A 14,451-nucleotide genomic window follows, 5' to 3' on the forward strand; every position below is an offset into this window, starting at 1 on the left:
TACCTCTGCTGCAGAGGTCATGTGATCATGTTTACATCACCTGACACCTTCAGCTCTGATCACCACAAACTCTCTTCACATCTTCGTCTGTGTCTTCTTCATGTGTGTCAGCACTTCTTCACCAGAGACATTTGTGTCCCGTGTTAGAAGCTCCTCCCCCCCCCCCCCCCCCCCCCCCCCCCCCCCCCCCCCCCCCCCCCCCCCCCCCCACTCACTCAGTGAATCAGTGGAGGATCCTCTGCTGTGTTCACACTGCTCCTGGATTTAGACTTTATACAGGAGCTCAGGGGGAGATTTGTTGGTTCTTAAACTGTGAGGCTGGTGCCTCCTGGAGGTTGGACGACTCATTTAAATTATCGAGCTTTGTTCATAAAACAAGGAAGTGGTGAAATCAGAAATCAGATCATCTTGTAGTTATAAGTTATTCATTTTTTTCAGCTGCTGCTTGCGCTGAGAAATGAACATGAACATGTAGAATCACCTTCACACCATCAATTTGTTTCTCCTTTGGAGGACAAGGGGAAGCTACAGCCAATCACTGACCTTCATTCATTCATCATATCCAGTTCGATCTGACATTTCACTTTTTCGGTTTCTTTAAAGTAACTGCGTCTCAGACATTTGGAGGTTTTACTTCAGTCTTTGATCACAGTGACATCTAGTGGGCAATAAAGGAGCAACGGCTGAACACATGAGCCCGTTGTATTTGAGTCGGTTCCGATCATCAGTAACGTTTTGTGGTTCTGTCGCAGGTCAGGAGAACGTCACCATTCAGCTGGATCTGGAGGCAGAGTTTCACTTCACTCACCTCATCATGACCTTCAAGGTTAGTTTCTACACACAGCAGGGGATTCTGGGTAACTGCACTGAGATAGTTTCAATATAAAAGAGATTTTAAAGAATGTGTTGGTCAACTTTTAGAGTAAAATCCTGTCATACGAGCTGTTTCTGATTTATTTATCTGATTAATCATTGATTGTTATGTTCATTAATCAGACGTCATCCCCCAACATGTTTGTGTGAATGAATTTTACATTTCATTGAGCTGATGCTTTTATCCAAAGTGATTTACAATAAGTGCATCAACCATGAGGGAACAAACCCAGAATAGCAAGAATTATGTAAATTGTGTAAAAGCCAATCTACAATGTGCAACATGTAAGTGCAACTAAACTTTAAAAAAAAAAATATATATATATATATATAAAGGGTTAAGGGCAGAGGATGTCACACCCTGTTAAAAGCCCTATGAGACAAATTGTGATTTGTGAATATGGGCTCTACAAATAAAATTTGATTGATTGATTGATAAACACCAAAGTTGATGATGACATCATTTTCTTAAACAAGCTTTAGTCTGAAGAGAAGTGTCTTCAGTCTGGATGTGAGGACTTCCTGTCCTCATGTCCATGTGGAGCTGGTTCCACCGTTTAGGAGCCAGGACAGGAAACAGTCGTGATGTTGTTGAGTGACAGCTGTCCCTCGCAGTGAGGGAGCAGCTGATTGGCCGATGCAGATCGGAGTGGACGGGCTGGGCTGTAAGGTTTGACCATGTCCTGGATTTAGACTGGACCCGATCCGTTCACAGCACGGTACCAAGTACTAGTGTTTTGAAGTGGATGCAGCCACTGGTAACCAGTGAAGGAGCGGAGTGGTGTGAGTGAACTCAGGTTAAAGACCAGTGGAGCTGCTGGTTTCTGGATGAGCTGCAGAGGTCAGATGGCAGCAGCAGGTAGACCTGCCAGGAGGGGGGGGCAGTAGTGTAGGTGTGAGATGACCAGAACCTGGACCAGAACCTGCACCAGAACTTGCGCCGCCCTCTGAGTAAGAAGGGGACGTATTCTCCTGCAGCATGAAACTGCAGGAACGTGATGTTGCAGTGATGTTGGCAGTGAGGGAGAGTTGACTGTCAAGTGTCACACCCAGGTTCCTAGCAGTCTGGGGGGGGGGCTAACACGGAGTTGTCAGAGGTAATAGTCAGGTCATGGGTGGGAGGAGCCTTTCCATTGAAGTAAAAGTAGTTCAGTCTCATCAAGGTTCATTTTCAGGTGGTGTGCGGACATCCACTGAGAGATGTCAGTCAGACAGACAGAGATTCGTGCTGCTACCTGTGTTTCAGATTAGGGAAAGAGTTAGTTGGGTGTCATCTGCGTAGCTGTGGTAGGAATATGTCATCTGTTTATCACCATGTCAACACCTCATTTTTACAGTATGAGCTGCAAGGCTATTCTAACTAGCTGCAAACTGGCTGCAGCTCAGATGCATGTATTAAAAATAAAGTATGTGGATGTCATGAATGAAGCATAAACAATACATTTTATTACTTATTAAATTACATTTATGTAAATGTTCAGTTTTTTTTTTTTTTGTCCGTAGACGTTTCGTCCTGCTGCCATGGTGATTGAGCGATCATCGGACTTTGGGAAGACGTGGCAGGTTTATCGTTACTTCGCATACGACTGCGAAACATCTTTTACCGCCATCTTCCGGGGTCCAATGCAGAAGGTTGATGATGTCATGTGTGACTCACGTTACTCCGACATTGAGCCATCCACTGAGGGAGAGGTAGCTCAGTACTCTATTACGCTTAACGCAGTGCTATCAGTATTAATGTCAATATTGATAATTATTTGTTCTAATTCTTTTTTTAGGTTATTTTCAGAGTTCTGGATCCGGCGTTCAGGATCAACGACCCTTACAGCCCTAAAATCCAGAGTAAGTTTCCTGTCACCAGATAATAAGTGATCAACAACTGCCAGGTTTATTGATCAGATATCCATCTGTTATGAATCAGTTATTGATCTTATTGATGACTTATTGACCAGTTACTGATGATTATTTTCAGACATGTTAAAGATCACTAACCTGCGAGTGAAGTTCACCAAACTGCACACACTTGGAGACAATTTACTCGACTCTCGTATGGAGATCAAAGAGAAGTATTACTACGCCATCTATGACATGGTTGTCCGAGGAAACTGCTTCTGCTATGGACACGCCTCTGAGTGTGCCCCCATCCACAGTGATGGACAGACCCGGGAAGACATGGTGAGTCCTGTAGAGTTCATAGTCCGGGTTCAGGGTTTGTCTCAAGGCAGGATCAACAGGCTGGAGATTTTTAGTTGTTTAACCGCAGGATGGTAATCAGACATTTAACAAGTCATTTAATGAGATGCTAACGACACATGAATGAAAGGCGAACCAGATGTTAGTGATTATATGATAATAATCTCCTGTTTTTCATTGTCTGTGTCATTTCCTGTCTGCAGGTTCATGGTCACTGCAGGTGTAACCACAACACTAAAGGTCTGAACTGTGAACTGTGTCAGGATTTCTACCACGATCTTCCCTGGAGACCAGCAGAGGGCCGTAATACAAACGCCTGCAAGAGTGAGTCTTTACTGGTCTCTACTGGTCTCTAATAGTTTCTAAAAGTCTTTGTTGGTTTTTGCTGGTATCTGGTTTCTGCTGGTCTCTACTGATCTGTTCTAGTCTACTGGTTTCTACTGGTCTCTGCTGGTCTCTACTGATTTGGTTGACTAGTTCAAACATTGTTTGTCAAATGGTACTTGTCCATAAACAACTTGTTCGCCCCTGAAACAGTCAAGAAATACAATGAAGATTTAAATGTAGATTTATTTGTCAACGCCTTCAGTCCGAAACAGCTGCTTGTAACTTTTTGGTTTTTCAGTGATCACGACATCTCAGCATCAATCTGACTCAATCTCTTCTTCTTCTTCTTCTTCTTCTTCTTCTTCTGTGGTGTATGTAGAGTGTAACTGTAACCAGCACTCTGACTCATGCCACTTCGACATGGCCGTGTTCGTGGCTTCGGGAAATGTCAGCGGGGGCGTCTGTGACGACTGTCAGCACAACACAGCTGGACACAACTGTGAGCAGTGTAAACCGTTCTACTACCAACATCCAGAGAGAGATGTGAGGGACCCCAACATCTGCCAGCGTGAGTCCGAAACCTCTGACCTCTTGCCTTGAGTCCCTTACTCCTGATCTCTGACCTCTGAGTCCTTAACCCTTGACTTCTGACTCTGAGGCCCTGACCATCTGATATGTGATTAGTGTGATGGGTTGTGTTGTAAATCTGTAACCCTTCATTATCCTTCATTATTATATAGAATTCAAACCGTTTTTTTTTGATGATCAATTTTGCAAATACAGAAATCTTCTTTTCACGAAAATAAAAAACTGAGAGTATGTCCGAATTCGATTCTAAATTAAACATTAACACAACCCTATTTGTCCCGTGTGTGTCTCTGTAGCCTGTAGCTGTGACCCTCTGGGTTCGTTGAATGGAGGATCATGTGACCAGATGACCGATGTTAGAACCGGTCTTATCGCCGGTCAGTGTCGCTGTAAAGTCAATGTGGAGGGAGAACGCTGCGAGCGCTGCAAACAGGCGCATTACGGACTGAGTGACACACCTGACGGATGTTCAGGTATGAAGTGTTGACAACACCTGGACACAGCCTCACAAAACACACGCACACAGATTCAGAAAAACACACACACACACACACACAATGTTGTGTTATTATTATTATTATTATTATTAGTGTGTATCATCACTGTGATTTATCAGTAGTATTGGTGCTTATTTTGACGGTTTGTACTTCTTTTTGCAGCATGTACCTGTAGCCCTGTAGGAACACTTCCAGGAGGAAATCCCTGTGACAGTGAAACAGGAAGTTGTTTCTGTAAACGTCTGGTGATTGGCCGAGACTGTGACCAGTGTGTGGTGAGAAAACAGTTTAATAAAACATGATTTTAAAGTCAGTGAGTGCGATCAGATGAGAATCTTTAAGTTTTACTCAATATTCTTGTGTGTTTAATATGTTGTAATATTCATATTAAATTAATATTTCATTAATTAATTACACACAGGAGGTTAAATGTTGAATAAATCAGTTTATCACAGAACCTTGAACTGAGGAGAGACGGTAAAACCTAAATCTGCTAATCCCCTAAATGTGTGTGTGTGTGTGGGGAGATGAAAGTCTGAATGACTTCCTCTCACAGCTGTAAATCTGGCTTTTATGATGGAAACAAAGTGGGAGCTCAAAGACTCACTTGATGACACATCTATCGTGTGTGTGTGTGTGTGTGTGTGTGTGTGTGTGTGTGTGTGTGTGTGTGTGTGTGTGTGTGTGTGTGTGTGTGTGTGTGTGTGTGTGTGTGTGTGTGTGTCAGTCGGAGCACTGGGGCCTCAGTAATGATATGGACGGCTGCAGACCATGTGACTGTGACCTCGGAGGAGCCATCAACAACCAGTGAGTTTGTGTTCAAATAACTACTTATGGTGAGAATGATTGTGAGCATCACATCCACCATTATTGACTGATAGTAGTGGATGTGATGTGGTGCTGATGGTGGTAATGATAGTGATGTGGTGGTGATGGTAGTGATGTGGTGGTGACAGTAGTGATGCGGTGGTGGCGATGGTAGTGATATGATGGTGATGTGGTGGTTTATGGTGATGGTGGTGATGTGGTGACTATTGTAATGATCGTATTGATGTGGCAATAGAAATGACCTGAAATCAATCTGCTGGTTCCTGAAATGCACATTGAACATTGAAATAAGGCACATAAACGTCTCCTGGCAGGAGTTTATGCTCAGAAACAGTAACAATAACAATCTGTGTTTCAAAATCTCAGAAGTTTAAATCTACATTTTCTACTTCCTGTGTTCTTGAAGGTGTGATCAAGGGACTGGTCAGTGCATCTGCAAAGATCACATGTTTGGTCGTCGCTGCGATCAGGTCGAGTCTGGATTTTACTTCATCGCTCTGGATCACTACACCTATGAGGCCGAGGATGCCAATCTTGGACCTGTGAGTCACTTTTTAATCTTTGGACCTTTTGATCAGCTAAAAGTTTTTTCTCACAACAGTAGAGTTGGTAAACTTTGATGAAGCACTTTTTAACTTGCTCATGCCTTTCCAGGATTACCAAACCTAACTTTAATGTCAGAACTCTCCATCTTAAAGTCCTGCTGCTTTTTTGCGGAAGATCTTTGTCCAGAAAATGCTTTATCTCAGAACTGTTAAAAATAATTCCTTTGCTGCCATCTGCTATATTTCCACTATGCATTATCCAATTTCACGATGTATTCTTCATAATTATGCCATTGACACTGTTTTCTATTCCGTCGGTTCGACTACAAATCAAACAGATCTTATCTCTCTGATGTCTTAGGAGTCTGATTTTCACCTCTAGTACATTCCCTTTTTATTTTATAGATTTTTCTGAACTCCAAAAAGTCAACACATGGATTTCACATGAAGTTCCTTAATCATAAATGTTTGTGTATCTATTTTATGACTAAAAAGTATTTTCCTTTTCCTGATTTAAAAAGGTTCCCTTGTTTTCTATTTAATATAACACACTGAAACACAACATGTGAGATGGTCAAAGTTCATTTCATGCTTTCATCTTTTCTCTGTAGGGAGTGATGGTGGTGCAGAGGCCCCACCCTCAGGACCGCAGTCCCACCTGGACAGGTATTGGCCTGGTCAATGTCCCAGAGGGGGCCTTCCTGGAGTTTTCAGTGGAGAACATCCCTCACTCCATGGAGTATGACATCATCATCCGCTATGAACCGCAGGTAAGGTCGGCAAGGTGTTTTATTGTGAAGGTCCTCGTAGAATTCCTGGTTTGTTTTTTGTTCTGCAGAGCGAATGAGATGGCAAACCTTGTCTTTTAATGGTGTTTGGGAAACATGGTGCATTATGGGTTATTGAGTGTAGATCGGTAGTTAAATGAAAGTGATGTGAATAAAGAGAAGTAAATAAATGAGAAAGTAAATAAATAAGAAAAGTAAATAAAATGATGATTAAAAAGTTATGTGAAGAGAGAAATACAAAAATAAACACTAAATACAAAAGGTGGGCTGAGGGTTTAACGTCTGATGTGTTTGTTGGTTCTGCAGCTGCCCGACCAATGGGAGGAGGTTCTGATGACAGTGATGAGGCCTGGGCCAATCACAGCAGACAGCCGCTGTATTAATACTGTACCTGATGATGACAACCAGATGATGTCACTTCATCCTGGCTCACGGTAACAGTCAAAACTAAAGTCCCAGGAACAAAGTAATTTGTAAATTACCTGCTGTGAACATATGTTCACTATCTTTATTTAATTTGTGTTCCAGTATTTTCTCCTGATTGAATATCAAAAAGATCAACGCTGACTTGAAGCATGAGAGAGGAACTGAAATCGTTATCTTTCCTGAACCTGATCTTATATAAACTTACAGCGGGTTTACTCTGTGTCCTCAGGTATGTGGTTCTTCCCAGACCAGTTTGTTTTGAATCTCATCTGAACTACACCGTTCGCCTCAGTCTGCCTCTGTACTCAGCGCTCAGTGACGTCCAGTCTCCGTACACACTCATCGACTCGGTGAGCCAACTGCAAAACTTCTTCCTTCTTAACGACAAAAAAAATAATCCTTTAATTTAATGTTTCTTGAAAAGACCAAATTTAGTAAATGTATATTGTTACATAGACAAAACTGTCTTTCTTGATAATGTATTTAATATAATGATTAATGGATCAGACGTGACTCCCAGATTCTTGGCTGAAAATACACTCACGGTATTCTTGATCTAACTGGTGTCCTGACCTAATTCCAGTTATGTCTGAATTCAGCTTTTCACAGCAAAATGAGAGACATCTAATTTCCTGATGGGACAAGAGTTGTTAGCATCAGTGTAAATTAACTCCATTACTGTGAGAGTTTACTCCCAAGAACAGAGCTCAGAATATAATATATATAATATAGCATAAATCAGTATATATTCGTTTAGGAATTTAGAATATGCAGTTTAGATTACATCTGTTAGTGCACAGTCATGTGTCCTCAGTGACTTTCATATGAACAATCACAGAGGTTTGAATACAAACTTTGTGGTTTTCTTCACCCTCAGATCGTGTTGATGCCGCACTGTAAAAACCTGGAGATCTTCACAGCCTCAGAGGGAGGAGACTCCAGTGGCAACAGCGGTTGGGATATTTTCCAGCGTTATCGTTGTTTAGAGAATAGCCAGAGCGTTGTCAAGACACCAATGACAGATATCTGCAGAAACTTCATCTTCAGCATCTCCGCCATGTTGCACCAGGGAGCTAAAGGTATGCCAGTCTACCTTAAATCGGACGACTCCGCCTTAATAATCTCACACTGTCTGAATAAAGTTTTGTGGAGGTGGCTCAGTGAGCACCTCGAGGTGAACCAGGGAGAAGGGATTGGCACAGCTGAGACCAATCCCCTCTCCCTGGATTCAAAAGGCAGCCGCGGAGCTGCCAGAGCTGTGACACCGACACACAGAGACACAAGAGAGTCACTCAGAACTGACACGTGTGGTGAGAAACTTCACGAGAGACTGGGCGCCAGCAGAAACTGCTGGCAAAGATAAGTTGAATGTTTTGAGTTAGAGTTAAGAATAAAAGATGCTGAAAAGCGTCACCTTTGTCTCTGGCTGTGTGTGGGCTCCCGTGGTCAACTGCCACAAGTTTGTTCAAAGCAGCAGATGTTTTTAAATTCCATTGCCTGATGCATTCTGGGATCTGCGTGTTGTACTCACTGTATATCCAGTTATTTAAATCCAGTCAAATGTTACACACTGTTCTCCAATGGTTGTATTGATTTGCTTGTATTGACTGAAATGTGGTAAAAGCATTTCTACATTATTTTACAGGTTTTGTGTTTGTCTGTGATCACAGGTTTGATTAATCTGATCAAAATATCATAAGAGATAAATTCATACAAAACATGATCACAGATCAAAGAGAAAACATGACTTTCTCTCTTCTGTTCATTTTCTCTCATCAATTCCTTGAAACAACAGTGATTCAGTGATTTTGATGCCTCACATCTTCTTCTTCTTCTTCTTCTTCTTCTTCGATCACTCGTCAGCTTCATGTCTACGAGACTCGACTGGTTTCTTCCTCTTTACATTCCTCAGATGTTCTTAAAATGTCCCAGCTCATTAATCTGTCTGTGTCAAGGTTATTTCTTCCATTGTTGATGTTGGTTTTGAACATGCCCTGTGTTGGAATCGTTTTCCCAGAATGCCAGTGTGACCTTCAGGGCTCACTCAGCACCGTGTGTGTTCCCAGTGGGGGTCAATGTCAGTGTCGCCCCCATGTGGTCGGAAGAAACTGTGACACATGTGCTCCGGCCACATTCCAGTTCGGACCCAACGGCTGCAGAGGTAAGACTGACCCCATCCATACTGATATGTACATATGAAGAAATATATTAAAGATACATATACTCCTCATAGAACGTACTGTAGATGTATATTTACTTCATGTCAAAAGTATAGTAAATATATATTCATATGTATCCTATAATGTAAAATATTTGATCATGTTTCACAACAATTTAAACAAAGTTTAGTAGCATCATTTTATTCATTTTTCAGATGTCTTTTTTTTTTTTCATAAATTTTAGCCCGATTTGTTTCAATAAAAGTTCTGAGATTTTTCTGCAGCATCTAATGAATTTTTTGTTTTATTATTTCTGCAGAATGTGCATGTGACCCTCAAGGTTCACAAAATCCATTTTGTGATCAGCTCAGCGGACAGTGTGTCTGTGTTGCCGGTGCGTATGGTCGACAGTGTGATCGCTGTCTGCCGGGTCACTGGGGGTTTCCTACCTGTCGAACCTGCCCATGCAATGGCCACGCTGACGAGTGCGACCCCAACACTGGATACTGCATCAGCTGCAGGGACCACAGCACTGGACACAGCTGTGACAGGTACGTGTGAACAATTTAACACACACTGAATAAAAACAGAAAATGTTGACATGCATTGAAGCAGATTTCTTTGTGGTCCTCCTCACTTCCTCTCATGTCCAAAGGTGTCTAGACGGTTTCTATGGTGACCCCATGTTGGGGTCAGGTGACCACTGTCGTCCCTGCATGTGTCCCGATGGCCCCAGCAGCCGGCGGCAGTTTGCAGGAAGCTGTTACCGAAGTGACGACTCACAGCAGGCGATCTGTGTCTGCAACACTGGATACAGAGGTAAAATTATATTTGCAGAACCGGTTTGAACCAGAAGCAGAATAAATAAAGGACATGAAAGTTAGTTTAAGTTGAGCCTGAAGTTTTCTGAGGAAAAATGAAACAAGAGCAGATGCTCTGAGGTTTAGTTTGATGATAACACAGCAGGAATGTGATATCACTTTTTTTACAGCTGAGCTCAGAACATTTGAGTCAAAAACATTCTTCTGTTTCAACTTTAAACTTAAGGAGAGAAAATATTCAGCTGAGACAGGAAGTTATATTTATTTATATAAATACAGTCCATTTACTTATCGACTGTATATAAAACAGGTTAAAAACAAAGTCCCTGTTATAAATAGGAAGAGGAAATAACCCCCCCTCCGAGCATGTCGGAGATTCCTCGGTGGACCTACGGCGATGTAAAACAAACGTTTAAAACAATATGAATATTACATTCCAAAATAAATCCCTGTATCCTTCTCTCTGAACCGTAGCTCAGGAGGTCAGTTTAAGAAATGGAAATAGTTGAAAACTGTTTTTATTTTTAAGCCTGTTTCTGAATCATTTGCTTCAGTGTGTCTGGATTTTAACTTATGAACCTTTTTATACAAACACATCTGAAGGTGAAAGACGTCACTGATGAAAACAGATATTTTACTTTCACATGACTTTTACTCTTCCTCCTCAGGTGCTCGCTGCGATGAGTGCTCACCTGGTTACTATGGAAACCCTGGTGAGGTGGGGGGTCAGTGTCAACCGTGTCAGTGCAACAACAACATCGACATGTTGGACCCAGAGTCTTGCAATGCTCAAACCGGCGAGTGTCTGCGCTGCCTGTACCACAGCGAGGGCGCCGCCTGCCAGAGCTGCAAACTGGGTTACTACGGCAACGCGCTGCTGCAGGACTGCAGAAGTGAGTACACTGGGTTTACTGGGTTACCATAACAACCATCCTCTTTGATCTGAGGGACCAATGATTAAAATACATCTTTGATTAAATCAAACCTGGATAATTGAGAAATCTTATTGAAATGTTAAATTGTGGATTTTAGGATTTACCATAATCTGAATTACCATATTCAAATTGAAACAGGATCTTGATAAATCTTCAGTCAAACTTTGACTAAAATCTTTTTATAAAATTTGACTGAACTCTGCAATAAACTAGAATGAAATCTTCATGTGATCTGGACTGAAACTTTGTTTCAAGTGTTAACTGAACCTCTTAAGTCTCCATGAAATCTTGATTGAATCCCTGATTCTAAATCTGAGAAATTCTTGATTGAAACTTGGATTGAAATATTGAGACATTTAGATTGTAACTCTGATTTAAATCTTGAATGAAACTCGTGAAGGCTTGAATTGAATCTCAGTCCTGATACTTGTTTTTCCAGAGTGTGTTTGTAACAAGCTCGGCAGCGACACCTCCAGCTGTGCGTCCGGTGACTGTCACTGTGACAGCAGCAGCGGTCAGTGTCACTGTCTCTTGAACGTGATTGGTCAACACTGCGACCGCTGTGCCCCGGACACCTGGAACATGGCGAGCGGCCGCGGCTGTCAGCTCTGCGACTGTGAACCCAAACACTCGTATGGGACGTCCTGCAACGAGGTGAGGCGCAGAAACACACGTTTTTATTTATCCCATTATAATAACAATAAGAAGTTGGAATTATCCTTTGAACTATCCGCAGCCTCACAAAATCAATGAACAGATTAAAGATAAAACAGACGCTTGTGATACACTTCAGTGTGTGTTTGTGTTTGACTACACATCAGAAATCTCTCTCTCCAGATCATCTTCTATAAACATGTGTTTAAGTCACATTGTCAGTCATTGATTATTTATTTCTTGATGTCATTAATTCATTTTTCTTTATAAAAAATGCAGATATGTAAAACTTCATGTGATTATAGATGTTTCTCTCAATGATGTTTAAATTCAGGACCAAATAACACGTTGAGACTTCAGTGTTTAACGTTGTTCGGTTCTCAGATCAGTGGTCAGTGTTCCTGTCGCCCCGGCTTCGGAGGAAGAACCTGCAGCGAGTGTCGAGAGCTGTTCTGGGGAGATCCAGAGGTCAAATGTCACGGTACGTTCACAGTGTCAACACACGGAGAGGTCAAAGGTCATAAACAGGTTTAATACTGAGACACGTTTTTTACTGCGGAGGAAAAACTTGGAACCGGATCAGAGTCCAGGTCAGGTCAGAGTCCAGGTCAGATCAGAGTCCAGATCAGAGTCCAGATCAGAGTCCAGGTCAGAGCACAGAGTCAAGATCAGATCAGAGTCCAGGTCAGAGTCCAGATCAGAATCCAGGTCAGAGCCCAGAGTCCAGATCAGAGTCCAGGTCAGAGCCCAGAGTCCAGATCAGATCAGAGTCCAGGTCAGAGCACAGAGTCCAGATCAGAGTCCAGGTCAGGTCAGAGTCCAGGTCAGGTCAGAGTCTAGATCAGATCAGAGTCCAGATCAGATCAGTGTCCAGATCAGTGTCCAGATCAGAGTCCAGGTCAGAGCACAGAGTCAAGATCAGATCAGAGTCCAGATCAGAATCCAGGTCAGAGCCCAGAGTCCAGATCAGAGTCCAGATCAGAATCCAGGTCAGAGCCCAGAGGCCAGATCAGAGTCCAGGTCAGAGCCCAGAGTCCAGATCAGATCAGGGTCCAGATCAGAGATCAGAGTCCAGATCAGAGTGCAGATCAGAGTCCAGATCAGATCAGAGCTCAGAGTCCAGATCAGAGTCCAGATCAGAGTCCAGATCAGAGTGCAGATCAGAATCCAGGTCAGAGCACAGAGTCCAGGTCAGAGTCCAGATCAGATCAGTGTCCAGATCAGATCAGAGTCCAGGACAGATCAGAGTCCAGGACAGATCAGAGTCCAGATCAGATCAGAGTCCAGATCAGATCAGTGTCCAGATCAGATCAGAGTCCAGGTCAGAGTCCAGATCAGATCAGTGTCCAGATCAGATCAGTGTCCAGATCAGATCAGAGTCCAGATCAGATCAGTGTCCAGATCAGATCAGAGTCCAGGTCAGAGTCCAGATCAGATCAGTGTCCAGATCAGATCAGAGTCCAGGACAGATCAGAGTCCAGATCAGATCAGAGTCCAGGACAGATCAGAGTCCAGGACAGATCAGAGTCCAGGACAGTCTTGTGTTTTTGTCTGGTTAGTTCTTCTTTTCTTTGGCTGAAAGAAGTTTGAACTGTTTTTAATACAAACCAGATGTTACACACACACGCACACACAGACGAACACACACCAGATGTTTTTTGTTAAACAGGAAGTGGCACTGTTTGTCTCAGACTTTTCCTGTAAAATGTTTTCTGTGTGTGTGTGTGTGTGTGTGTGTGTGTGTGTGTGTGTGTGTGTGTGTGTGTGTGTGTGTGTGTGTGTGTGTGTGTGTGTGTGTGTGTGTGTGTGTGTGTGTGTGTGTGTGTGTGTGTGTGTGTGTGTGTGTGTGTGTGTGTGTTAGTTGTAAAGTTATTGATCTAGATTCTCGTTCCCAGGCTGTGACTGCGACCCTCGTGGCGTCTCTGAACATCAGTGTAACAAAGTCAGTGGTCACTGCGTCTGTGTGGAGGGCGTGTCTGGACCACGTTGTGACACGTGCGCACGTGGATTCTCAGGAATTTTCCCCGACTGCCTCCGCTGCCACCGTTGCTTTGCTGAATGGGACAATGTCATCGGTCAGGTGACCAATCAGACGCACCGCCTTGTTAACAAGGTCAATGCCCTCAAAGCCAGTGGAGTGAGCGGACCGTACAGGAAGTCCATCGACAACATCGAGAGGAGCGCCGCGGACATCTGGGTCCTCCTGAACCAGAACCCAGCTTCACAACCGCTCACTGAGATCCAGCACCTGCTCCAACAGGCCAGGTGAGATCATAGTTAATCTGAGATGAGAGCAGTGCAGGTTTAAGTAAACGCTGACTTCTGACCTCTGTTTGACCCTCAGTGACCTGATGAGGGCCCTGAGCCAGATGTTGAGCCACACAGAACAGACTCTGGTCCAGGCAGAGGAACAGGACTCGGCTGCAGATTCTAAACTGGACTCTGTGACGTCAGACGCTCAGAAACTGGAGCGCACGGTTCAGGAGCTGCTGGATCAAGTGGAGTTCATCAAAAACTCTGACATCAGAGGTAAGAAGGCGGGGTCAAAGCACAGAGTTCAAAAGAATGAGGTGAGGGGGCGGAGCTTAAAAACGAAAACTAAGGGCCTCATCACACACAAGAAACGTTCATATTTAACATACACGTGACACGACGAAGCAAATCGTGTCCCCAGGTGGACTTAAAGGGATAGTTCAAGTGTTTGAGTCCACAAAACACTTCTGGAGTCTCAGGGTGAAGGATAGTGAAGGATTCTTCAAATGTAAATAAACCATAAACATTGTAATATTTACCCTTCTATGTAGAGCCTCTTTTAAT

At 43.1% G+C, this 14,451-nt stretch overlaps 1 protein-coding gene across 4 annotated transcripts in view; it reads left to right on the forward strand.

Annotated features, from left to right (window-relative positions):
• The window catches only part of lamb1a (laminin, beta 1a), a 31,115-nt gene that overhangs the window by 9,930 nt on the left and 6,734 nt on the right, over positions 1-14,451 (forward strand). For all 4 annotated transcript variants that reach the window (XM_034587106.1, XM_034587108.1, XM_034587107.1 and 1 more), the window contains 22 exons: positions 753-826; positions 2,377-2,565; positions 2,652-2,715; positions 2,846-3,048; positions 3,270-3,390; positions 3,773-3,961; positions 4,278-4,454; positions 4,641-4,753; positions 5,206-5,285; positions 5,713-5,848; positions 6,463-6,621; positions 6,946-7,073; positions 7,295-7,415; positions 7,943-8,144; positions 9,083-9,226; positions 9,544-9,775; positions 9,880-10,043; positions 10,714-10,938; positions 11,420-11,634; positions 12,019-12,115; positions 13,530-13,899; positions 13,979-14,163. In XM_034587106.1, the coding sequence (XP_034442997.1) occupies positions 753-826; positions 2,377-2,565; positions 2,652-2,715; positions 2,846-3,048; positions 3,270-3,390; positions 3,773-3,961; positions 4,278-4,454; positions 4,641-4,753; positions 5,206-5,285; positions 5,713-5,848; positions 6,463-6,621; positions 6,946-7,073; positions 7,295-7,415; positions 7,943-8,144; positions 9,083-9,226; positions 9,544-9,775; positions 9,880-10,043; positions 10,714-10,938; positions 11,420-11,634; positions 12,019-12,115; positions 13,530-13,899; positions 13,979-14,163 (3,588 nt within the window). The remainder of the gene's footprint in view (positions 1-752; positions 827-2,376; positions 2,566-2,651; positions 2,716-2,845; positions 3,049-3,269; positions 3,391-3,772; positions 3,962-4,277; positions 4,455-4,640; positions 4,754-5,205; positions 5,286-5,712; positions 5,849-6,462; positions 6,622-6,945; positions 7,074-7,294; positions 7,416-7,942; positions 8,145-9,082; positions 9,227-9,543; positions 9,776-9,879; positions 10,044-10,713; positions 10,939-11,419; positions 11,635-12,018; positions 12,116-13,529; positions 13,900-13,978; positions 14,164-14,451) is intronic.

Source organism: Hippoglossus hippoglossus, chromosome 6 (genome assembly GCF_009819705.1).
Source record: "Hippoglossus hippoglossus isolate fHipHip1 chromosome 6, fHipHip1.pri, whole genome shotgun sequence".
NCBI lineage: Eukaryota > Metazoa > Chordata > Actinopteri > Pleuronectiformes > Pleuronectidae > Hippoglossus > Hippoglossus hippoglossus.